This window comes from Hippocampus zosterae, chromosome 16 (assembly GCF_025434085.1).
Source record: "Hippocampus zosterae strain Florida chromosome 16, ASM2543408v3, whole genome shotgun sequence".
Lineage (NCBI taxonomy): Eukaryota > Metazoa > Chordata > Actinopteri > Syngnathiformes > Syngnathidae > Hippocampus > Hippocampus zosterae.
Genome location: NC_067466.1, coordinates 19,439,849 through 19,463,488, shown reverse-complemented (window position 1 = coordinate 19,463,488; position 23,640 = coordinate 19,439,849). Strand labels below are relative to the sequence as shown.

General features: G+C 59.7%; 1 protein-coding gene across 1 annotated transcript; it reads right to left on the bottom strand.

Moving 5' to 3' along the window:
- Window positions 1–239: 239 nt before the first annotated feature.
- Window positions 240–22,468, bottom strand: LOC127588995 (protocadherin-16-like). The gene is made up of 28 exons (XM_052048038.1): window positions 22,162–22,468; window positions 18,148–18,979; window positions 17,881–18,078; window positions 17,040–17,813; window positions 11,737–11,925; window positions 11,346–11,577; window positions 10,971–11,207; window positions 9,867–10,895; window positions 9,616–9,797; window positions 9,447–9,543; window positions 8,998–9,155; window positions 8,490–8,918; window positions 8,069–8,364; window positions 7,870–7,985; window positions 7,225–7,464; window positions 7,030–7,155; window positions 6,596–6,805; window positions 6,227–6,483; window positions 5,714–5,914; window positions 5,194–5,590; window positions 4,786–5,111; window positions 4,563–4,714; window positions 4,368–4,498; window positions 3,862–4,148; window positions 3,638–3,779; window positions 3,396–3,567; window positions 2,911–3,320; window positions 240–2,783 (listed from the first exon to the last, which is right to left on the bottom strand). Exons 2-28 carry the CDS (start codon window positions 18,964–18,966, stop codon window positions 721–723), a joined length of 9,870 nt encoding a protein of 3,289 aa, XP_051903998.1. The 5' UTR covers window positions 18,967–18,979; window positions 22,162–22,468; the 3' UTR covers window positions 240–720.
- Window positions 22,469–23,640: the final 1,172 nt, after the last annotated feature.

The window sequence follows — 23,640 nt, the reverse complement described above, 5'->3', positions numbered from 1 at the left end:
TCGTTGTCAAGACACAGAGGTGATCCCGCTGGAAACCGGTTTGATATGCAATTTGACAAGACTAAACAGAACCCCCCCCCGCACCCCCCCCATCTCTTTGTTCGTTTTAAATAACGTACTCGCAAATCAGCCCCAACTCGAGGTGCTAACTGGCTAACAATCACAGATGCACATGGCCTAGTCTTCAGACATCCTAACACACAAATGCACAAACACAATCTCAAATCAATAGTTGATGTAAAAAAAAAAATCTGTCCCACACTGGCACATCAAAACAATCCGCCCCCCCCCCTAATGATTTTATCGCTGAAAGGCAAAAGGACGGAAACAAGGTGCTCTCTGGCCAGCCAGCGAGGGAACGCGGAAACCAACCACAACGCCACAAGTCACCACCAAAACGACAGCGGGTGGCCCTGTCGACCGGCGGTTCTCAAACTGGGGGGCGGGGACAATAAATTAGTCCGTTTCAAAAAAGTGCATACCTCCATTTGGGGATCGACGCAAGCAATAAAAGCAACCCCCATGGCATTTCTGGCTATTCGTTTGCCACGAGCGGTAGGACTGGAGTGTCTGGAAAGATTTCTTACGTGGAAGGGGTCCCTAGGCCCAAAAAGTCGAAGAACCCCCGCCGCAGGAGGCGGCCTCGTCGGCACAGTGAGTGTCAGACCACGGCGGCGGTGTAAAAAGCGCAAAAGAATGCGATCGGTTTTTCCGCGACCCTCATAGTCTCATCTCGCGATCGGGACTCCGGTCCAACGAGGGCTCGCGGGCGCTGATCACGGATGCCGAGGGCGCCTGGTTGACGGCGAAAGGGGAGACGGCGGGCGAGCGCGTCGCCAGCGGCGAAAGGGACGGCGAAAAGCTGGGCGACATGGCCGCCGACGAAATGGACCCCTCGTGGCTGATGGGGGAGCGGCGCAGGGACACCAAGTGGGGGAACGTCCGTCCCATCGCCGGGACTTTGGGCGGCACGGACATGGCCCCCGGGTGGGCGACCGACGTGATGAGCGGCGGCGGGTCGATTCGGGGTTTGGGATCCGTTTTGAGCTTGGGCTGGAAAGGCTGGCGGGGGTCGGGGCTCTGCCTGGCCGTCTCGTCTTTCAGTCTGGCGATCTCCGTGAAGACGTTGGCCAGCGGCTGGAAGCGAGGGCACCAGTCCAGCAGGTAGTCCCAGTTGTAGCTTCCGCGGAGTTCCTCGTCGCTGGCCACGATGGCCGTGAGAGAACCGTCCACGGACGGCTTGCCGTCCTCGGGGAAGGCGTAATCCTTGGGGAGGGAAATATTCAGTCCCCGGCCCGCCCCCAGGTAGCCGCCTCCCTCATCCCCGTACACCGGCAGCGGGCCGGAGAGCAAAGTCCCGCTCAGACCCCCGCCCGTTTTTTTGCCCTTGAGCCAAGCGCTCCCCTCCAAAGCCGCCGGCTCGCAGGAGACGTCCGAGAGCCGGTCGGCGTCTTGCTGGATCCCCGAGTCCGGCCCCCTGGCCGAGATGTGCTCCTGCATGGACGAGCTGACGGAGGCCACGCGGGGGTACTCGTTGATCATCCTGATTTCGTCGTCCTCCGCCGCCGCCTCGGCGGATCCTCGCCCGCTGGAGTGGGACGGATCTAGAGACCCTCCTCTGGTATACGGCGGACTCCCGCCGCCGCCGCCTCCCGCCTGGTCTCCGACATAGCCTGGCAAGGCCCGGCGGTAGATTCTTTCCCCTCCTTGTCCCGAGCCGCAATCGTCTAAATTCTTCAGAGCGGTTCCCGAGGCCGCGTTCCCGTTTGCCGCATCCTGGGCTTTCTTCCTCCTGCGCGACTTGACCAGAAACACCAGCGCCGCCGTGATCGCGAGCACAACGGTCACGCCCAGCGACACGGCGATGACGATCGCCAGCAAGACGTTAACGTCGGGGGCCAAGCCGAAGCCCGTGTTGGTGACGTCGATGGAGACGCGCGCAGTGGCGTGGCGAGACGTGTCCAGAGGGCCGTGAGCTCTCACGTCCAGCGTCATCAGCCGAGTTTCTCTTTGGGCTCGACCCGACCCGCCGTCGCCGCCGCCGCCGCTCCTTGAGCTGTCCAGCTTGAGGAAAATCACCCCGGTGGTTCTGTTGACGTCAAAGTAAGGAGAGCTGGTCGGGAAGGAGTAGAGGACGACGCCGTCCACGCCCCCGTCCTCGTCTCGGGCCCGGACTTGGCCGATGCTCTGACCTTTGCGAGCCTCCTCCGGGACCTCAAAGGAGAAATGGGAGGAGGCGAAAAGCGGGTCGTACTCGTCCTCGCCCGTGACGAACACCTGCACCGTCACGGCGGCGGAGCGGTTCCCCGCATCAACCGCCAGTGCGACAAAGTCGAACGAATTGATTTTCTCAAAGTCAAAGGGGTTCCTGCTCCTGATCTCTCCGGTGGCGGGATCCACGGAAAAGTCCTTTGCCGCCGGCGAGTGCGGCGCCATCAGGTACCTCAGCTGGCCAAAGACTCCCGCGTCGCGGTCGATCGCCCGGAGGACCGTCACGGGCGAACGGGCCGGCCGGTTCTCTCTGATGCTCGCCGTCAGGACGTCCACCGGGAAGAAAGGATGATTGTCGTTCACGTCGTTGACCTCCACGACCACGGGAACCAGAGTCAAATGCCCTCGGCCGTCCGAGGCCCGGACGACGACCGTGTGGGTGGACTGGTCCTCGCGATCCAATGCCCGCTGAAGTCGCAAGGCTCCGGTCCACCGGTCCACGACGAAGAGATTAACCTCGTTCCCGGAGCTTATCGCGTACTGGACCTGCGCGTTGGGCGTCGAGTCCGCATCTGGGGGGGGAAAACGGGCGACGAACGGTTCTTGGTTAACTCGTTCGCTCCCAAAGACGTTTTTAAACGTCTTTTCAGACTTGGTCCAGAATTGGCTGGTACTGAATGAGTTAACCGTTGTCGCTACCTGTGGCGGTCACTCTGACGATCTCCGTCCCGGCAACGGCCCCTTCGCTCAAGGCCACCGCGTATTCCGCCCTGCCGAAAACGGGCCGATTGTCGTTCACGTCGCCGACGGCGATGACGGCGGCGACGCTGGAGCTCCTGCGGGGCGCGCCGCGGTCCGACGCCACCACCGTCAGGTTGTACAGCGCTTTGGCTTCGAAATCCAGACCCTGGGCCAAGAGCAGCGTTCCCACGGTTTGGAATCCGCGGCCCTCTACGAAGCGCACGCCGCTCTCCATCTGGAAGGCGTTGCCCTCGTTGCCGCTGGCCAGAGCAAAGTCGAAGCCGCGGTTTTCCCGGGAGAGGTCGCCGTCAAAGGCCTCGAAGGTCAAAACTGTCACGCCGGGGACGCTGTCCTCCGGAACCAGCGCCCTGAAAGTTTAAAAAGTCACTTTGTCATTGCCATTTAGTCCCGAAATCTGGAGGCCGGCTTCAAGTCCAACTGACCTGTACTCCGATTGGTGGAAGACGGGCGCATTGTCGTTGACGTCCACGATTTCAACCTGCACCGTGGCCAGGGCGGAATGTGCCGGCGAGCCCCCGTCGCGAGCCTCCACCACAACGATGACGCAAGGGCGCTCGGGGTCAAACTCGGCTCGGTGGTTGATGAACAAAGATCCTGCAAGGGGTCAGAGAACAAAAAAGAGTCCCGCCGTTTGACTTGCCGCCAGGAGGCGCCGCTTGTCTACCGTTGTTGGGATCGATGCGGAAGCCCTCCCGAGTGGACGACGCCACGCTGTAGGTGATCCTTCCGCTCTCTCCGGCGTCCCCGTCGGTCGCCGTTACCGTGACGACCACGCCGCCGGCCGGCGCATGCTCGGCCAGGGTCACCTGTGGTGGAAATATCGGGAACGGCGGCCCTTTGAGTACTCGGGCGCCTGGACATATTTTGGGACGCGCCGGCCCACCCTACCCGGTAGAGGTCCCGGCCGAAAACCGGTACGTTGTCGTTGACGTCCTCCACCAGGACGGTGACGTTGGCCTCGGCGCGGTGCTGGCCGTCGGTGGCTCTGACGGTGAGCGTGTACCACGTCTTCTCCTCAAAGTCCAGCGGGGAGGTAAGCGAAAGGCCTCCGGTGTAGCGCTGGATCCCGAACTTGCCCGTGGCACTCGGGTCCAAGTGCAACGAGTAGGCCAGAGCGGGACCGGAGTCCACGTCGTTCCCCGTCACCACGGTGATCTCGGTACCGACCAGCGTGTCTGATAAGCACAGTGAAATGTCGGTCGGTGGCTTTCGGGCTTGCGATACAGAATTGTACGGTGGTACCCGGGCAAGTTTGCTTGAGTTTTTTTTTCCTTCCCCTTCAATCGGGTGACGCCGTGTATCTGAAGCGCACTCGTGACTCGGAAATATCGCCCCGCAATGGCTCGTAACTCAAAAAGGTACCACCGGAGACGTAACAGAGCATGGCGGGGTACCCTCGGAGATGCGGACTTCTTGCGGCAAGGGAATAGTGGGACTGTTGTCATTCTGGTCCACGACGATCACGGTCAGCGTCGCCGAGCCCGCCAGTCTCGGGCTTCCTCGATCGGTTGCGGTGATCACCAGCCTGGGCGAGGATGCGATCAATTGAATATGACCGCCTTTATGAAAGGGCCACGTTGCGTTCTTACTTGGTCCGGGTGAAGATCTCGCGGTCCATGATGGCCGTGGTGCTAATGCTCCCCGTCGTCGGATCGATCTGGAACAATCCACTCATGGCCGATGAGCGGATGGAGTAGGTCACCTGACCGTTCTGGCCCTGGTCCACGTCGTCGGCCACGACCTGGCAAAAAGTTCCAGAGCGGTTAAAAACTCCGGAAGAGGAGCCGCTTGCAGCGGGTGGGCGCGCCTCACCTGGATGATGGGCATTTCGTATCCGCGGGCCTCCATCATGTAAGCCACGTAGTTTTGCAGCTGGAAGCGAGGTGGGTTGTCGTTGACGTCCTGCAGCATCAAGTTGACGGCGGTGAAGCAGGCGGACGACACGCTCTCAGCTTTCACCACCAGACGTAGCCTGGGCGCCTCCTCAAAGTCCAGACCCTTGGAGCTTTGCACCCAGATTTCACCTGTGGACGAGCTGATTCTGAAGGCCTGCTGTCTGTTTCCGCTGAAGATGCTGTAGCTGATCCCTTTGCGGTTTCCGTCCGGAAACTGGGCCTGAGCCTGGGCCACGGCCGTACCTGAGCGCAAAGACGGATCATTCTTTGAGCGTGAATTCAGATCGCCCCTCCTCGTCTCGGCGAGCGCCGGCCGACGTCGGACCTTTGGCCGCGTTCTCCGGTACGCCGACGTCTCTGGCGTTTCGTGAGAAGCGAATGCCGTCGTACTCCACCTCCTTGACGTAGATCACCACCACCCCCTGCGCGGACTGGGCCGGGTCGCCCTGGTCCATGGCCTCCACGACGAGGGTCCTCTGGGCCTGGGACAGGGTTTCCAGAGGCTGCGTGGCCCGTATCTCTCCGGTCAGCGAGTTGATGCCGAAGCCCTTCGCGGGGGCGGCGAAGCGATAAAACACGGAGCCGTTGGCCCCAAAGTCCTTGTCCTCTGCCTTCATGGTGGCCAGAACCCTCTGGGACCTCCTGGTCGATACCTCGATGACCAGCGGGTCCTGGATGAAGATGGGCGCGTTGTCGTTGACGTCCACGACGGTGATGGTCACCTGCAAGCGAGGTTGTTGACAAAGTGACTTTTTAGGAGCTCGTCGGCAACTCGTGCGTACAAGGTGGAAATGTTGTTGCGACGCGACCGACTTTGTCTTGGGCCGACAGCGTTTGAAACGCACCTGAGCGGACGAGTTCCTGGACGACGCCGGCGAAAGGTCGGCGGCAAACACCCGGAAGCTGTACGACGCTTGCCTCTCGCGGTCCAGAGAGGCCGACGTGGTGATGCGGCCCGCGTGCTCGTCCACCGCAAACGCGCCGCCGGCCTCGGGGCTCAGGAAGTACAGGAGTTTCCCGTTGGCGTCGGCGTCCGTCGCCGACACCTGGAAATGCGGCGGCGGAAGACGGGACTCAGAAGATTGCAAAAAGCCGAAAATTCGTCACATTTTGGGTCGGAAGCGCATTTGATTTTTGCTCTATGATTGACACTTTCAAAAGAATCCTTTGGACTTCAGGAAGAAATACAAATGGGTCTATTTTTGTCTTGAATGCAAGAATTGATGAGTCCGCCCCCCCCGCCCCCAAAGAGTGACGATTCGAAAAAGAAGAGGGATGGATTTTTTGTCTTGAAATTGAACTTCCCCTTGGGAAATTCCGGTTGTATTTTCTGATCATCGTCTCGAACGTACGCCTACCGTCAGGACTGGCGATCCCACGACGGCGTCCTCCGAAACCTCGGCACTGTAGGCGCTCCTGCCAAAATCGGGGGCGTTGTCGTTGACGTCCAGCACTCGGACCTCCACCGTGACGGCGGCGCTGAGGGGCGGGCTCCCTCTATCCGTGGCCGTCACCTCCAGGGTGTACTCGGCCTTGGTCTCCCTGTCCAGGGCCCGGCGGGTGGACAGGGCTCCCGTGCCGGCGTGGAGGTGGAAATCCCCGTCCGGGTCTCCGGCTGGAGGGAGCAGTTGTTACGAAAACCAGGAAAAAGATCTCAGTGCTCTTTTGAAAGTCCTCCGATGTCAGAAGCCAGACTTGCGTCAGCCACGTCGATCTCGGGCTCTCACCGGTAATCCTGTACTCCAGCTCCCCGCCGGCACCCGAGTCCGGGTCGCCGGCCTTGAGGACGCACAGCTCCGCGGGGTCCTGGTTCTCGGGCGCTTCAAGGCTGTACCGCGGCTGGGCAAAGACCGGAGCGTTGTCGTTCACGTCCCCGACCTCCACCCGCACCGTTGCCGTGGCAAAGTTGGGGGGCAGACCTCCGTCCTGGGCGTACACTGGACAGAAAGACGGACGTGGTCGGGCAAGGGCGGGCTGAATAAGCTGCACGTTGACCCGCAACGCTCCTTGATGAGCAGAGAACACGTCTGTAAACCTTGTCTACAAAAATGCCGTTTGGATATTGACCAAAAAGACTTCAATGGTCAACCGTGCGTTCCAAAGCGGCCGCGACGGCAAATCGTATTTGTTTGTTCACCAAAACACGGGTCAGGCCGAGTACCGGTGAGAAGGTAGTGATCCCGAAGCTCCTTGTCCAGTTCCTTGGTGGTGGTGATGACGCCGGTTGACGGGTCGATGACGAAGCCTTCCTCCGTCACCCCGCCGAACATGACGCGCCCGTTGGAGCCTGCGTGAAAACACGGGCCAGTGAAAACGCTTTCAACTCAGCGCCCCCCCCCCCTCCAAAATATTCAACCTTGATCTCTGTCGGTGGCCACCACCGTCAGCACCGTGGTGCCGGGCCCTCGGTTCTCCGGAACTCGGGCCTCAAACTCCGCCTTCTGGAAGAGCGGCGCCTCGTCGTTGACGTCCATCACTTGCACGCGCAGATCCTGCGAGGTGGAGAGCGCAGGCGTCCCGCCGTCCTCCGCCACCACCGTCAAATTGAAGACCTCCTGCTCCTCTCGGTCCAGAGCTTTCAAGATGGATAGGGAGCCTGCGAGGAGTTTTATTTTGATTAACGGAGACACTTTGTAATAACAGGCGAGAGTCGTGATGGCATCGATTATTTCTTGTGGACTGGACTAGTTCCTGCTGATAGGTTGATTTCCATCTCGTACGGTGACCGTTGTCATGGACAACCCGAGTACATATTTCTTATATCTACTTATCGACTCTAATAGCTGAATAGCATCTGAGAAAACAAACCGCAGGCTAAAGAAACTCGCAGGCGGTCGACTTTCGCTCCATCTGGAAGTTCCATCGAGTGACTAGCTGACCTCAACCTCAGGCGGCGGCGAGGTGAAATATTATTGCTAGAAAGCTCCGCCACCTGGGACAAGGTTTTCATCGGTTGGGCTTCTCCGGACCCCACGCGTGGCGAAAGGAGAGGTTTACTTACCGGTGTTTGGGTTGAGACTAAAGCGACCGGCGGCGTTTCCCGTCTGGATTCTGTACGACACTCGGCCGTTCTCCCCTTCGTCCGCGTCCCGGGCCATCACGTGCACGATCACAAAGCTGCCCCGGAAGAACGATGACGCCGACTTCAATCGCGGTTCCTTTTTTCAAACCGCGACGCTAAAAGCTACGAGCTAACGTACCCGACGGGCTGATCCTCCATCACGCTGACGGCCGCCGGCGAGCTGAAGACGGGAGCGTTGTCGTTGCGGTCGGCGATAAACACCTGCGCCGTGACCGAGGCGCATCGCCTCTGCGCCGGGTCCGCCGCTTGGTCGGTGGCCCGGACCACCGCGTGGAGGGACTGAGTTGTCTCGCGGTCCAGCGTCTCCCCCAAGGTGAGGACGCCGCTCACGGGGTCCAGTTTGAGCAGGTCGGCCTTGTTGGGCCACAGGGGCTCCAAGGAGTAACGCAGCTCGCTGTTGGGACGGCTGCCATCCTGTGCGGAGATCCGGACGGTCAACCATGTTGCACTCGCTTGCGCCCTTATTTCTTTCTAGGGGTTGCTTTAGAGCGCCTCGTTGACCGAGAGTGCGCGCCTCAAGTGACTTTGCGTTTCGGTACCTCGTCCACGGCCCGGAAGGTGTAAACGGAGGCTCCCGGCGGGAGGTTCTCCGGGACGACGACGGTCACGGGATCTTCGGCGAAGCGCGGCCGATGGTCATTGCCGTCCTGCACCTCAATGCGCAGTTCCACCAGATGGCTGGCGGGAAAGGCCCCGGAGAAGTCGGAGACCTCCATGCGCAGCGTGTACTCGGAAGCCTTCTCGTAGTCGAGTTCGTGCAGCAGGTACACGTCACCCTTCAAGCGGTCCACCGCGAAGGTCCCGTCCCCGTCCGTCAGCAGGTAGGTGACGCGGCCGTCCGGGACGGCGGCGGCGTCGGGCCCTCGGTTCAGCGAGCCCACCACTGAGCCCGGAGGGGTTCCTTCCGCCACTCGGAGCGCCGCGGACAGCGCGCTGGGCTTCGGGGTGGATGCGGCGGAGCTCAGGACCTGCGGACCGGGAGGGGAAAAAGCCCTTATGCTTTGGAGGAAACGACTATAAAAAGACGGCGACGGGATGCGCCATTACTTGTATCCGCAGCCGGCAGGTGGAGCTGAGGCTCGGCGTCCCGTGGTCGGCGGCGGTGACGGTCAGGGTGTACTCGGCGCGATCCGCCCATCTCAGCGGGGCGGCGGTTCGGAGCTCCCCCGTGGCGGCGTTCAGGGAGAAGCGCTCGACTCGAGAGCCTTTTGGAGGAAATCGCGGTCAGGATGAGAAAAAACCGAAGCGGCCAAAAGTGAGCGCGTCAAGTCCAGTCATGAACTTGGCTTCAGCGAGTCGTCCGTAGACTTCGGTCATCTTAGTCACGACGTATAGCGTCTGCGAACTCATGCAAGTCAAGCGGAGTCATTTCATCTTTCAGGTTTCGGCCGGGCGCGGCTTCGCTCCTAAAATCGGTGACTCGAGTCCAACGGTCTTGACTTCGGCGCCTGCGCAACAAATGCCGGCCGGCGATTCAAATGAACGGTCGGTCTTGCCTGCCAAAGAGTAGTAGATGGTGCCGTTTTCGCCTTCGTCCGGGTCCTTGGCGGACACGGCGCCTACGACGGTGCCGGCGGGCAGCCCCTCGTTCACCTGCGATACAGAAACTCCGTTGAACGTCCGCGCCGGGTGTCCCGTTCCAAATCTCCCGAGTTCGAGCGCGACCTGAAAGACGAGCTCCGCGTCGGGACGGGCGAAAGCGGGCGCGTGGTCGTTTTCGTCCAGCACGCTGACGTGAGCGGTGCCGGTGGCGCTGCGGGGGGGCGTGCCGCCGTCCCGCACCACCACCACCAAGCGGAAGCTGGAGCGCCGCTCCCGGTCCAGGGCCCGGCGAGTGCTAATTTCCCCTGGAAGGGAAGACAGAAGGACCGGGAACTCAGAGGCCAGTCCCGAACCACGGGGGGCAACGTCCTCACCTGTCTGGGAGTTGATCTGAAAGTCTCCGTCGGGGTGCAGCAGCCCGTAGGCAAGTCGGGCGTTGGGTCCGGCGTCCCGGTCCGTCGCGGAGATCCTGCCGAAGCCCGTCCCCGCCGGCAGGTTCTCCCGCACCGCCAGGAACAGCCTGTCCCAGCTCAGCTCGGGCGAGTTGTCGTTTTCGTCCGTCACCGTCACCCTGACCGTGGCGCTTCCCGTCCTGCCGCTCCCGCCCCGGGCGGCGCAGGCCGCCACCGTCAACAGGTACACGTCCTTGACCTCGCGGTCCGGGGAGCTTCGCACAAAAAGCCAGCCGCTATCCGGCGCCACGCCGAAGCCGGCCGCGTCGCCGTCGGGCCGCAGGCGGTAGGAGACGCCGGAGGACGAGGGGGCCTCTCCGTCCAGCGCTCGGACCTGCAGGAAGCGCGTGTCGACGGGCGCGTTCTCTCGCAGCTCCACGCGGTAGGTCAGGGTGTCGAAGCGGGGGCCCCGCGCGTCCCGCGCCTGCACGTGAACCACCAGGGTGAAGGTGGAGCTCCGCTGAGGCACTCCGCCGTCTTGGGCCACCACCTGAAGGTCGTAGCGGGGGACGCTTTCATAGGACAGCGCCCCGATCAGACGCACCTCGCCGGTGCTGCGGTCCACGCCGAAAGTCCGCCGCCCGCCGCCCGCGAGCCCGTCCGACAGCAAGCGGAAGCTCAGATGACCGTTAGGACCGGAGTCCTCGTCCGAGGCCCGGACGCGGTAGATGACCGTCCCCGTCTCGGCCCCCTCGGGCAGGAGGAGGGACTCGGACGAGGAGGGTAGAAACGCGGGCGCGTTGTCGTTCACGTCCGAGACGGAAACGCGCACTCGACTGGTCCCGAAAGCCGGCGGGGAGCCCGAGCGCGCCCGGATCTCCAGGTCCAGCGTCGGGCAGGTTTCGTGGTCTAAGGGGAGGGCGGTGCGGATGGTTCCCGTGGCGCCGTCCACCGTGAAGTAGCCGTCGGGATCACCGCCGGAGATGGCGTAGGAGACGTCTTTGGCGTGAGCTGAAGCGGAGACGCAATTGAAAAGGGGGCGCGGGGGGGGGGGGGGCTTGGGCGCCGAGCGAGCCGTTTCCTGACCTGTTTTGGCGGCGGCGCGGACCGTTCCCACCGCCGTGCCCCGCAGAACATCTTCCGACACGCTGAAGTAGTACTGCGGCTGCTCGAAGACGGGCGGGGCCGCCGAGCCCCCCACCACGCTCACGTTCACCCTGGCGTCCAGCGCAGCGCTCAGGCCGCCGCCGTCCTGGGCCGAGATCACCATGGTGATGACCGAGTTGGCTTTGCCGTGGAGCGAGCGCGAAAGGGAGATCACGCCTGGGGTGGGGCACATTGGAGCCCGCTTGAGAAGATTTCCGTCATTGCTCATCTGGAATGTCGATTGACATTCCACCACCCCCCCCCCTCCACCCCCCGGGTGGAGCCCGAGAGAACAACTTTGAGTGGCCGCCGTACCTGTGTCCTGGTTGAGGGTGAAAAAGGCGGAAGCGCCCCCGGACGCCGCCCTGTAGGTCACCCGCCCGTTCTCCCCGGCGTCGGGGTCGCGGGCCGTCACCCTGAGCACGGAGGTTCCGGGGGCGCTGTGCGCACTCAGGCTGACGGCGTACAGCGCCGGGTAGAAGGCGGGCCGGTTGTCGTTGACGTCGGCCAGGGACACCCTCACGCCGACCGCCGCGCTCAGGCCGCCCTTAAAAGGGAAACGCCGCCACGGTTTTCAGATGAACCCAGCGGGACCTTCCAAATGGAGCCTGAGAAGCCCCCCCCCCCCCCCCCCCCCCCGGTGTCGTGTGACTGGCTCAGACGCGTTCCGGCTGCATTCTCCCCTCAAAGTGGCCAACGGTCTCACCCCGTCCGTGGCGGTGACCGTCAGCTCAAAGGCGTCGGGGCCGTCCTCGCGGTCCAACGCCGCGACGGTGCACAGCTGCCCGCTCTCCTTGTCGATGCCGAAGTGGGCGGACGGCGCGCCGCCCGAGCCCGAGCCCAGCGCATAGGACACCACGCCGAAGGAACCGCGGTCGCCGTCCGTGGCGGACACCTGAGGGAAAAGGAGACCAGAAAAAAAAATGACTTGAGGGCACGCGGGGCGCTTTGTATTTGTGTGTGCGACGTCGCAACATTTTCGTCCGTTTCTCCAAATATGGCGGCCATCTCCTGACAGCCCAGCGGGTCTTTGACTTTGTCGGAACAGGGGGGGGGGGGGGGGGAGGAACAGGGATCCCTCGCTATGAAGCATCTGCGCGCCACATGAAGGCGCTAACATCAATTTAGCCGACATGCTCTGGGCTTAACCTTTTAAGTAAGCGGAGATTTATTTGCGCGCCACATTTTATGCCCGCAAAACATTCCGCGCAATAAATACAAGACGAGCGCGGCAACAGGTGGAATGCGAAGGAGAACAATCGCGGTAGCGGCAATAGCGGCCGCTCGGAAACGACGCCGGCCTCCATTTGCTCCTCGGGCGCGGATGAGGTGAGCACAATTAAGATCACGAGGGGCGGGGCGAGGGTGCGCGCGGGGGGTGTTTGATTTTTGGCTAAGAGAGACAAAAGGCGGGGCCGATGACAAGACGAGACCTTGGAAGTTGTTTTTGCTTTCATGCGCCCTTCACAGCTGGAAATTATTAGGATTGCAATTTCAAGAGGGATGAGAGGTGAAGCGGGGTGGGGGGGGGGGGGGGGGATCAAAGAGATTTACTTCTATATATTTGTGGGGGGGTATGGGGGGGTCTGCCTACTTGCGTCATTAATGAACACAATGAGGGGGAAAAAGGGACAACAACGAGACTGCCCCCCCCAAAAAAAAACAAGGAAATGATCTTGGGGGGTGGTCGCGTATGTCTCGCATTCAATACCAACGTTTGGATGTGGAATTCAAAGAGTGGAGCTGAAGTGGAAGCTCCAGCGTACGCGTTTTGCGGTCGAGCTCGAATCGAGTTGCGTCCCTTTTTCCAAACGCTAACATTTGGACCGAAAGGCAGCGGTCACGCACTCGGCGGTGATGCAAGATGCGAGCGGCGGCGGCCACTTTTCAGCCATGTTTTTGTTTGCGGTCGCTTGTTCTCGGAGGGGAAAGTCAATGTTTTTCTTTCCTTTCGCTTAGAAAAAAATGTGAACGTGAAGCCGCAAAAGAGCCGAATCCGAGCCGGCGACTTTGATGTTGCGCTAACCGCCGCCTGCCACCTCACGTCTCCAAAAGTCAAAAATAAAGCGCTTTGCTTTCTTTTCACCGCGGGGAGAGAGAAAGCACGCGAAGGTCTGAGCTGCGAGACCAGCCAAAGCAAACAAGTAAACAACGTTAGCGCAAAAGAATCGGATGCTACCGTTATAATGTCGGATACTAAGCTAGCTTGTTGCGGCTAAACGTCCTCCCTCAACTTTGAGGGAGCTAGCATCGCAAAGATGCTAGCTGCTATTTGGGCGAGAATCCCTGCGGCGCGCACCTCAACACGCCGGCCAATCAAATCCTCTGGCATTCCAGTGAAGGAAAAAAAGAAAAAAAGATTCCTTGCTCTTGCTGGCGCTCTTTCTGCTGCTTCCTGGCCGTGTTTTTGTTGGATGAGACGCCACGATGCTAAAAGTGAAGTTATGCTACAAGGCAACCCGCCTGCCGCTGCGCAAAACAACGTTCAGCCATTGCTAGCTTTCAGTTTTCCCCATCACACGGTGGACCAAAAAAACGATTTGCCACTTGATTTTGGTCACGTTTCAAGCGCACCAGCACTCCTCCCGACCCTGAACCCCCCCCCCCCCCCCCAACAAACCCCCACAAAGCTCTTCGTTAGCGTTCCTGCTAGCGAGGATAAGTTCCCCGCTCATCTCTCACATGCCGATCTTTTCCCGGCACCAGACGGATTTGAGATGAGCGGTTATAAATATTGGAGATCAGCCGTCCGTCGCGGCCGGCGGGCCCCCCCCCCCTTTGAACCCACGCACGTATGCGGAGGAGGAGGCCAGGATCGCGTCGGATGGCGCCGCGGAGACGCAAGGTGCTCCTTCCTCTCGGCCCGTGAGTGCACTTAGTCAACACATCTCTCACTCACAGCAAAAGCGGAGGTTGCCAGGTTCACGTCGGACTCTGGGGGGAAAGATTACAGTTGGGGGAGGGGGCGGGGGGGTGTCACGAGTCCAAGCAGACCTCCGGCGTCGTTTGGCACTGACTCGGTCGCACACCGCAGCCCGCTGGGATGCGATGCGGTCGCTCCGATCACATGGTGGGCAAAAGCGGGGGGGTGAGGGGGCAACGGGCTCGGGGGGGTCAGCGCAAAGCTGCCTGGGAGTCAGACAGAAGATTACGAGGCCGATCAAAGCCGCCTTGGAGTGCACCGAAGCGGACGGGGCACGATGGACATTTCAAAGTCCCTGCCGAGTGAAAATAGATGTCTTGTCAATTTGACGTACCGCCGAAGACGACCCTGCCAAAAGATCACCAAGGATAAAATGGCTTACAAATTGTTTGGGGGGGGTGGGGGGGGACAAAAAGAAATCCCCCAAAATCTCCACTCTTCAGTGCTGCGGCGCTCAAAGGAGGCCCCGCTTGTCAACTTGGACTCGACTGGACCTCCTTGGCTCTTCGCCCTTTCTCTGACGTGCGCACACTCGCGGCCGACAACGAGGCGCTCCAATGCAGAGTCTGGCCCGCAATCGGCAAAGGCCTCACGCGATACAGCCCTTGCTCTTTTTTTGATGTTGAGGCTGAGAATTTTCCCAGCCCCACAAGCTGGACTCCGTCCGCGCTCGACTGGTCGCTGGACTTCCGCTCTGACGGCTCCCGACATTGTGCCTTCTGAGAACGCCAACGACGGAAGCGCAGGAAGCCGGCGACCTCGCCGCTATTGTCAAGACGGAGAAAGCGGACGTTCTGGCCGGAGACGATACGTGGCGGAGGGAAGCGGACGTCTGACCGCGGCGGAAGGCAGATAAAGAAGTCGGGAGCGTTCGCACTTTGCCCCTCCGCGAGCAGCTAACGCCGGCCGCCGAGTTTTGGAGGCTCGGGGGAGGGATTTGTTCCCTTCTGAAAACGGATCCGGGCCAGACGTGACCGGAGAGAAGCAGACGCAAGGCGATATCGCAGATATGAGCAGACGTGACGGGACGCGGTGGCGGAAATTCGATTCCTCCAAACGGCGAGGTGGCAAACAGCTGCGCTCGCTTTCTCCTTTATTTGGGGATTTGCGCCGTTTCCAAAAGTGCCGCAAACAGGCCGCCGCTGTCGTCCTTTGCTCCGCCCTCCGCAAAACGGCCTCTTCTACTCTTACGCTTTCCGCTAGCTTCCAACAACACATATCAAGCGCCTCCACTTGTCTGGCTTCTCAACCGACGTGGATGGAGACTCACTTCGTCTCCTAATCTTGATCTTCTTCTCAAAAGCGATTCTCTCATCTAAATTGACGTCACGTGGCCACCGACTGGCATCTGTTTGCGATTTCTTTCACGTAGAAGCCTGCGTTTCGCAGACGGCGGAGGCAGGAAGTGCTCGGATTCCGCTCGGCCAACTGAACCGTCCGGCTAGCTTAACGTCCAGGCTATCGAAACATGCTAATGTTGTCGCGTGAGGGGCAAAAACATGTCAGATGAGCTCGTGCTAACAACTGGAAATCCCAAAAACCCGTGGACCCCCGAATCACGTTCATCTGTGGTGGGGTGAAGAGAGCACTTAGATTGTTAGCAGATGATGGGGGGGTGGGGGGGGGGGTCGACCAGCCATCCACCTTTTTACGCTCTGACAGACAAAAGATTGCATCGACTTTTACCTCATTCTTTGTGTGTGAGTGTGGGGGGGGGTGAGAGAGAGAGAGATTTTTTCCAAGGATGTTTAAGTGGGGGTGGAAAGGGACTCATGCCTAAGACACCCCCGATCCTCCTCCCTTTCAGTTCTTGATATAGCAGCTGGTGTGTGTGTGTGGGGGGGGGGGGGGGGGGCGTTCTAGCAGTGTTTTGGGATCATTTGGGAAACAAAAGGCTCATGCAGTCCAAATAGGGCAGAGTGCTAACTTTGAAATCATTCTAAGGGGTATCATAGAAATGAAAACAACAACAACAAAAATTACACCAGATTGGGGGGGGGGGGTGAGGAAACACAGAATGCCACTTAGTGGAGCGTAAAACCTCCAGCAAGGCTGCTGAACTGAGTCAGACTCAAAGACTTTTGATTTTATGGATGCTCGTGTTCCACTCCAGCGCTGAAGGGGGCAGTAACGAAAAATGAACACACAGCCGTGGCGTTCTGTCGGCGTAAAAAGCAGGATCCAAGAGCAATTGCCGTTCATAAAATCAAGCCCGGCTTCAAATTCTTCCTCTTCTCACTCTACTTTGTGACAATTTATAAAACTGCTGTGCCGCCACCTAGCGGTGGACTAAATTGCACCCAAAATTAACGGCTGTCCGGACAACATTGACGTGTTGACGGGATAAAAACGGGGGGAAAAAAATCTGCAAAACGGCGAGACCTCGAAGCCCCCTTTTCCCTCCCTGTGGTCCTCGGAGGACTGTTGCCATGGTTACGGCTGAGAGATGACTTCGACCTATCGCACCCCAACCCTTGGTGGGCGCACACACACACACACACACACACACACACATCCAGATGACATCATTGCAGGCGCCCCCTTCACACGAGCCACAGGGTGACAAATGTTCCAACCTCCCCCACACACGCACGCACGCACGGCAGTAGGAGGTGGTAATCAAGTCCCCCCCCCCCCCCCCAACGCCGGTTCCCCTCGCTTCCCTCATCGCCATGGTGACCGGCATCTCTGTTGCTTCGGGGAATCGGCATTGAGAAAATTCCCGGGCGTGCGTCTGACGCCATCAATAATTCACACCGATACCACCGATACCCTTTTTGGGTTTTTTTGGGGGGGGGGTTTTGGGCAACAGTCAAACGTTTAAACAGAGAGACGAGGCCACTTGATTAGGGACAGCCCTCTGATGCGATCCGTCTTCGGGTTTCCAACAACGGCGAAGCGCTCCGAGAAAAATGCGTTCTGAGAAAAATGAGCAGCATTTTTGGGGGGGGGTTTGTTTTGAGAAATAATTTTTGTTTCGGGAGAGGCGCCATTTCGGTGCAAAAAATGTACGTAAACGCAAGCATGGTCACCAGAACTCGAAGCCACGAGCGCGAGCGCAGACGTTAGCGCAAGGGTGGCGGTACCTGTAGGAAGCAGGTCCCGGGCGGGGAGTTTTCCTCCACGGTGGCGTTGTAGAAGCTCCTGGAGAAGACGGGCGCGTTATCGTTGGCGTCCTGCAGCAGCACGTCCACCCGCGCCGTGGACGACAGCGGCGGCCGCCCGCCGTCCGTCGCCACCACCGTCACGCTGGGCGACGGCTCCGACTCGAAATCCAGTTCGCCGGCCGTGGTGATGATCCCCGTCACCGCGTCGACGGAGAAGCGGTCCGAGCGGGAGCGCTCGCCCGTCAAGAGACTGTAGCGGATTTCGCCGTTGGGACCCTGGTCCTTGTCCCGGGCGGTGACTTGGAGGACGAAGGATCCCGGGCGGACCGCCTCGGGGACGGTCTGTCGGTAGGCCGGCCGGTCGAACAGGGGCGGGTTGTCGTTGACGTCCGTCACCCGGATGGTGAAGGAGGACTCGGCCCGCAGGGGGGGCGTACCCGAGTCGGTGGCCGTCACCCGCAGGTCGTAGGAGTCGCGCTCCTCCCGGTCCAGCGCCTGGTCCACGTAGATCAGGTAGATGATGCTGTCCTTGGTGGCCAGAGCAAACTTTCCCTCGCCGCCCTCCAGCGACACGTTGACGTTGGCGTACTCGCCGTAGTCCGGGTCGGTGACGGAGATGCGGGCCACGTACTGGCCCGGCTGGGCGCCCTCCGAGATCTTCGGGGAGCCGTCTTCGCTCAGGAAGATGATGGTCATGGTGGGCTGGTTGTCGTTGTAGTCGCGCACGTGAATGCTGACAAAAGTGTTGGTCACCTGGGGAGGGAAGACCAACGTTTGCTCAAAGGAATTTCGAGCGCCGGACGGTCAACCGGCGTTTTACCTCCGGGTGGCTGGCGTTGTCCCTGGCCTGGACCACCAGCTCGTGCACTCGCTTAAGCTCGTAGTCCAGCGGTCTGTTCAGCGTGATGACGCCGGACTTGAGATCCACCACAAAGTAGCGCTGGGGATCGCTTTGCCGCCGGTTGATCTCGTAGAGGACCAGGCCGTTGTCACCTTCGTCCTGGTCTGTGGCGAAGACCTGCCAAAAAGAACCGCAGAGCGTTAGCGAGTCCGCAGAGCGCCAGAGGTGACTCCATTCTCAAGCGACCTGGAGGACGCTGCTTCCCTGGGGAAGACTCTCGGAAATGACGGCGTGGTATCGGCTCTGGTTGAAGACCGGCGCGTGGTCGTTGATGTCCGTCACGGCCACCTCCAGAGTCATGGAACCGACCCTCCTGGGCGAGCCCCCGTCAAAGGCCTCCAGGACCAGAGTGTAAGCCGAACGCTTCTCCCGGTCCAAGGGCCCGCCGACGACCAGGTCCAGATTCAGCGTCTTATCGGACGCCCTCTTGGTTTCCAAACGGAAGACCTGGCCCACGTTTCCCTCCCGGATGGAGTAGCCCTGCGTGGCGAACAGGTCCTCGTCGGCGTCGGCGGCCGGGTCCAGGGGAAAGCGGGTGCCGGCGGCCGTGTGCTCGGGTATCTTGAGATGAGCCCGGCTTTTGGGGAACCGCGGCGCGTGGTCGTTGATGTCGTTGACGGTGACGGCCACCTGGATGGTGACGCCCGTCACGGTGACGGCGATGAAGCTGTAGCGGTCTCTGCGCTCGCGGTCCAGGCGGCGCGCCGTGGTGATGATCCCGCTGGTCTCGTCGATGTTCAGGTCGCTGCCGGCGCCCGTGCCTTCGTGGTCCGAGATGAAGTAGAGGCCGGCCGACTCGCCGGGCGGCAAGCCGGCGCCGATGTCGCCGACGACGGTGCCCGCCGGCTGCTCCTCGTCCAGATGCAACTCCAGCGTCGCCGACAGGGCGGCGGGCGACCGCAGCAGGACCAGGACCACGGGTAGGCATATGAGCGGTCGCCACGCGCGAGAGCGCAAAGACGGGCCGGCGGGCCGCCCCTGCGACCCTTCGCTTCTGGCGGGCATGACTCAGCTACGCCTGAAAACAAAGACAAGAACCCATGAGCCAAACCCGACACCTTGTTTGTCTCTTTGTTCCCCGCGATCCAGGGCGTCATCCAGCCGGAGCCGTGACGGAGGGCGTCGGGCCTCCCGCCGCCTCCGTCCTTTTACGCTCCGGAAATAGAAACGCTGGACGGACGCACGCCGTCACGGGTGGGCGGCGATCCGCTGGAAATCCTTCCAATCAAAACAGCCACCAAACTGGCGTTCGCGGGCCAAAGGCGTCGGCGCATTCCGCCGAGGCTAACTGCTAGCTCAGGGTTAGCATTGTCATAAAAGATTAACCCCTCCCACCACCAAAAAAAAAAAAAAAAAAAGAGACATGTTGCCTTTTTTCCTTGCCATTTTTTGCTGGAGGGGGGGGGGGGGGTTGCTGGCGAGTCGTCATTTTGGACTGGAAAAACAAAGAAAATCCATTAGCGGCGAGAGACTTTTGGTTTTTATTATTTTGGGGGGACGCGCGCCTTGAGATATTGCGAGCAAACAGAAAGTGCGCTTCGCTCCGGACTTCCCTGAGCGTGACCACATATATTATGCTCAATTTACCCCCCCCTAACCCCCACCCCGAGGAGGCTCCATTAATAATCCGTCTATGGCTCCCCGGGGAAGGCCCGGACGGCGGCCCCTCCACATCTGGAGGCCGCGGACACCACCGCACTTCTGTTTTTTTTTGTTGTTTTTTTTTCACGAGCGTTGCTGAAAACGCAACCAAGCGCACGCAGAACACGTGAGGACTTCGTGTCGGCAAAGCGTCAAGATGCTTTTCGACGTGCCACTCCACAAGATCGCGCTCGGGGTTGTCGCCGACTTCATGGAGGAGAAGAGCTCCCTCTAGTGGTACAACGCATCCCGTCACGCCGCTCGATAGTGTTGGGAATGGGAATCCAAATGGTTTTCGGACAAGAACGAGCTTGTCGTGAGCCGCATGCTGCTTCACCGAGTCCAAAGACGTGAGATTTTCGTGCTTGTTTTTTTTTTCTTCCCCTCCTCGCACACAAATGTCTTCGTACATACTCACAAGCAAGCCCCGAGGCGGCCTGACGTTTTTCCACTTGTTTGGTTTGGCCGAAGGGAGCGCGCTGGCTTCTGCGCAAAACATTTGGGCCAGTCCAGCCCATCTGGATTTGGCAGCGTGCTGGGAGACAAAAGCTTTTCCGATCGCCCAAAACGGAAACTAACCGGTCGGCGCGCTCGTGCGACCAATCGAAAACGATTCCGGGGGCCACGGGCCCTCAAATGACGGCGGCAGAGACCGCGCGGGGCCCGACTGCGGCGTTGAAGGCAGACAAACGCTCGGCGATCGCCAGTTGAGACTTCATGAAAAAGGCATGAGGGGGACATCCGAGCCGAGACCGATCCAGCGTGTCACCCCCCCCCCCCCCGCGCCTCTCAATACAGGCTGCAGTCATGTTCCAATTTGGGGGTGGGGGGTAAGCGGGGCTGTGAAATGTTCAACCAATTGATAGCAAGACGCTGGCGTCTTTCTCCATATTTTTCATTTATTTCAATGTTGAAACGACACGTTTCCGCCTTTGTCGGCGGGACAAAGGCGGCTGCCTGCATCGCTTCCGTTGGCGACCGGCGCTAGCTGCCATGGCAACGGCGCCTCCCCCGAGCGGTGCCGGCGTGTGCCTCCGATTGCGCGCTAGTGCCGGGTCTCCCTTCGCCTGACTCGGACTTGGCGGGCCCCAACAAAGCAAATCCGGGAAAAAACCAACAATGCTCGCGTCAACCGTGATGATGACAAATGGCCCCGCCCCCAGTGAGGACTCGGCGACCCCCGGGTGGGCAATTTGGAGACTGGCTTCACCCGCTTTGTTTTCCCACACTGCGAGTGCGGGTATCGATTGAGCGCAAGGAAGGTCGCGACCCCGCCGGGGCTTTTGGTTGTCGGCCAACAAAAGTTTGTGGGAAGGAAAAACGTGCGTGCATGACGTGATAGGATCAAATGTATTTATGTATTTTGTTTTTTGTGTATTAATTCCAAAAACGAACAAAAAGCGATTCCATTTGCATTTTAGGGTCCATTAAATGGACTGTATATCATTTCCACTTTTATCCCCTCTGGCGCCATGTTTGTTGTTTTGTACGTTTACGCTAAATGGGACTGACTTTTTGGGGTATATTGTGTTTGATTAAAAAAAAAAAAAAAGAAAAATATATCACTCTTTGGCCCCTGATACCAGCAACCCCCCCCTCTCCCCAAACCCAGCACGGCATAAATAAAAGGGCGTCCATCCTCAGCCCGACACTGGCGAGGCGGCGCACAAACAAGCCCCGTGTTGACTTTTGCTGATAAGCTCCGCACGGCCACTCGAGCGGAGTCTCTCTTCAAATCATTAAAAGCGGCCAATTCAAAGCTGTGCAGTAGGTGGCGCCGCGCAAATCGCTTGGGGCACATTTCCGCACATAAGCAAACGACAAAACTGGCAAGGAGCTGCCGCGGGGCAGCCAATGGCATCCCAGCCCCTGATCTCACTTTTAATGGGTCACGCCCCTTAAAGGCACATCCGCACCCGATAAGGACCGAAGGCATTTCAATGGACAAAAATATTGGGCCACATCTGCACGTGCGCAACCTTGCAGGAAATGCTTTTGCGCCTCGCAAGGCCCGTAAAAGACGCCGCGGAAGAGCATCGCAGGTGGACGTCTTTGGCATTCGGCTCGGCTGCTTTTGCCATTTTTCTCTCCAGATGTTTGCGTCCGGTCTGTTCTTCAGCTGTCCCGATCCTCGCCCCGTCGGCTTTGCGCTCCCCCGATCCTGGCGTTTTGCCCCGCTTGTCCGCTCCCCGAGGTCATCTCATCTCGAACGCTTGCGTCCATCGGCGCCTTCGCAGTTGCCGTGGCTGTCCCAATACTTTTGTCCGCTCCTTCTTGGCGTCCCAATACTTTCGGGGGCCGGTCTTGAGCACGGAGACGCCTCACACGGGGGGCTCCGCTTCCCGGACCTTTTCCAGATTTGGCGCACGAGTCAAGGGCAACCAAACGGAGCCCCCCCCCCCCCCCCCCGCCCACCCCCCCGAATTGATCAATGAAATATCGAGTCAGCACGCCGCATCTTGTTTGCTACCGGCGGCACGCGCGCATGTATGAGTGTATATGGTCCGTGCGCCTGCATGCATCGTTTGTGTGTGTGGGGGGGTGGGGGGGTGGACTTACATTCATTGGAGGGACGTGCTTCTGGCTGTCCCCGACGTCTAGCTGATTGCGATGTAGAAAAAGAAAGCATTCACACAATCCACACAAGGGGAAGCGGGAGGTTGGGGGTGTGGGGGGGGCAAATAGGCCAATTCCATAAGAGGGGGGCCCCGCCTGCGCGCGCGTGTCCGAGTCACACACGTTGGCTTCTTCTTTTGTGCGGTTGTTGTTTGAATCCGTCTTCTCTGGTTGCTGCTCCAGCATCCGCACTGGAGCCGAGCGACCGACTGGCGGACTGGTGGAGCCCGCTCCCGCCCCCGCCCCCGCCCCCACTCCCACTCCCACCCCTCCTCCTCCAGCAGCAGCAGCAGCAGGCCCCCGCCCCTTCCTCCTCCTCCTCCTTTTGGGTAGCCGGCACCAAAGTGGGGGTGCTGGCGGGGAGGATGCGGTGGGAGCGATGGAGAGACTTTGCCCCCCCCCACCCCCCCCCCCCCGGCTCGGTGGAAGCAAACGTGCCGAGAGAGACAAAAAGGCTGCTCGGGAGGAGCGAGTTGCAAATTCAAACTTGGCCGCTTCGGCTGTAAAGCGCGCCAGCCGACTGGACGCCGTCGACCGCTCAGGTCGCAGCCAGCGATTTGGTTGTCTCGGATTTCCAACATGTCGGCGACCTCTCATCCAGTTTTTGCATTTTTTCCTCCACGTCTTTTTTGTTTTTGGGTGAATAATTTGAGCGTCCCCACGTCGCTTGAAAGGCCTCGCGCTCAATCCTCCGACAGAACCTTGTCAACTGCGAGCGTTCCAATCAGAGTTGATGACAAATTGATTGATTGGTTTTTGGAGGCGGACTGCTCATGAGATTGTGCCCCCCCCCCCCTCGTTTTCAACCAAACCAACCCAAAAAGCATTCCTTGCATCCATCAAAATCGAATGGTCGTCCGCTCCATCTGTCTGCGTTGCTGCCGCCGTGCGTGGTGAAGCGCCAATCATTTGAAGGAGGACACTTAGCATCGCAAGCATGCTCATTTCCGTTAGCCTCTCAATGGGCTTTCAGATGATATGTTAGCATGAAGCTAAGTTTTGGGAGCCATTTGGGTGTTTCATTCACCGCCGTTTTTTTTTTTCCAACTTGAACTGGACGTGACAAACAGCTTGAAGCAAGCACACTTTGCCTCTTATTTGTAGAATGATGGGGGGTTTTTCGGGGGGGGGGGGTCTCCAAAGTCTTGGGTCTTGCACTTGATAAAGATGCTGTGCCGCAGTTTTGACAACAAACAAGCAAGTCTTTCCCCTCGTGTGTCCTCGGAGTGTTGGCGCCGCGTGCGTCGGCGTGGACACTTGCCACGGCCTCGCAATTATTCGACACGACGCTAAGCAACACCAGATGGCGAAGGCCCGACACGTTTGGCGGCGGCGACTTCCCCCACGGCGACCCATGAAACTACGTCCCGTCATAAAAAAAAAAAAAAGTTATTTCAATCTTACCCGGTGCCAATACCTGCC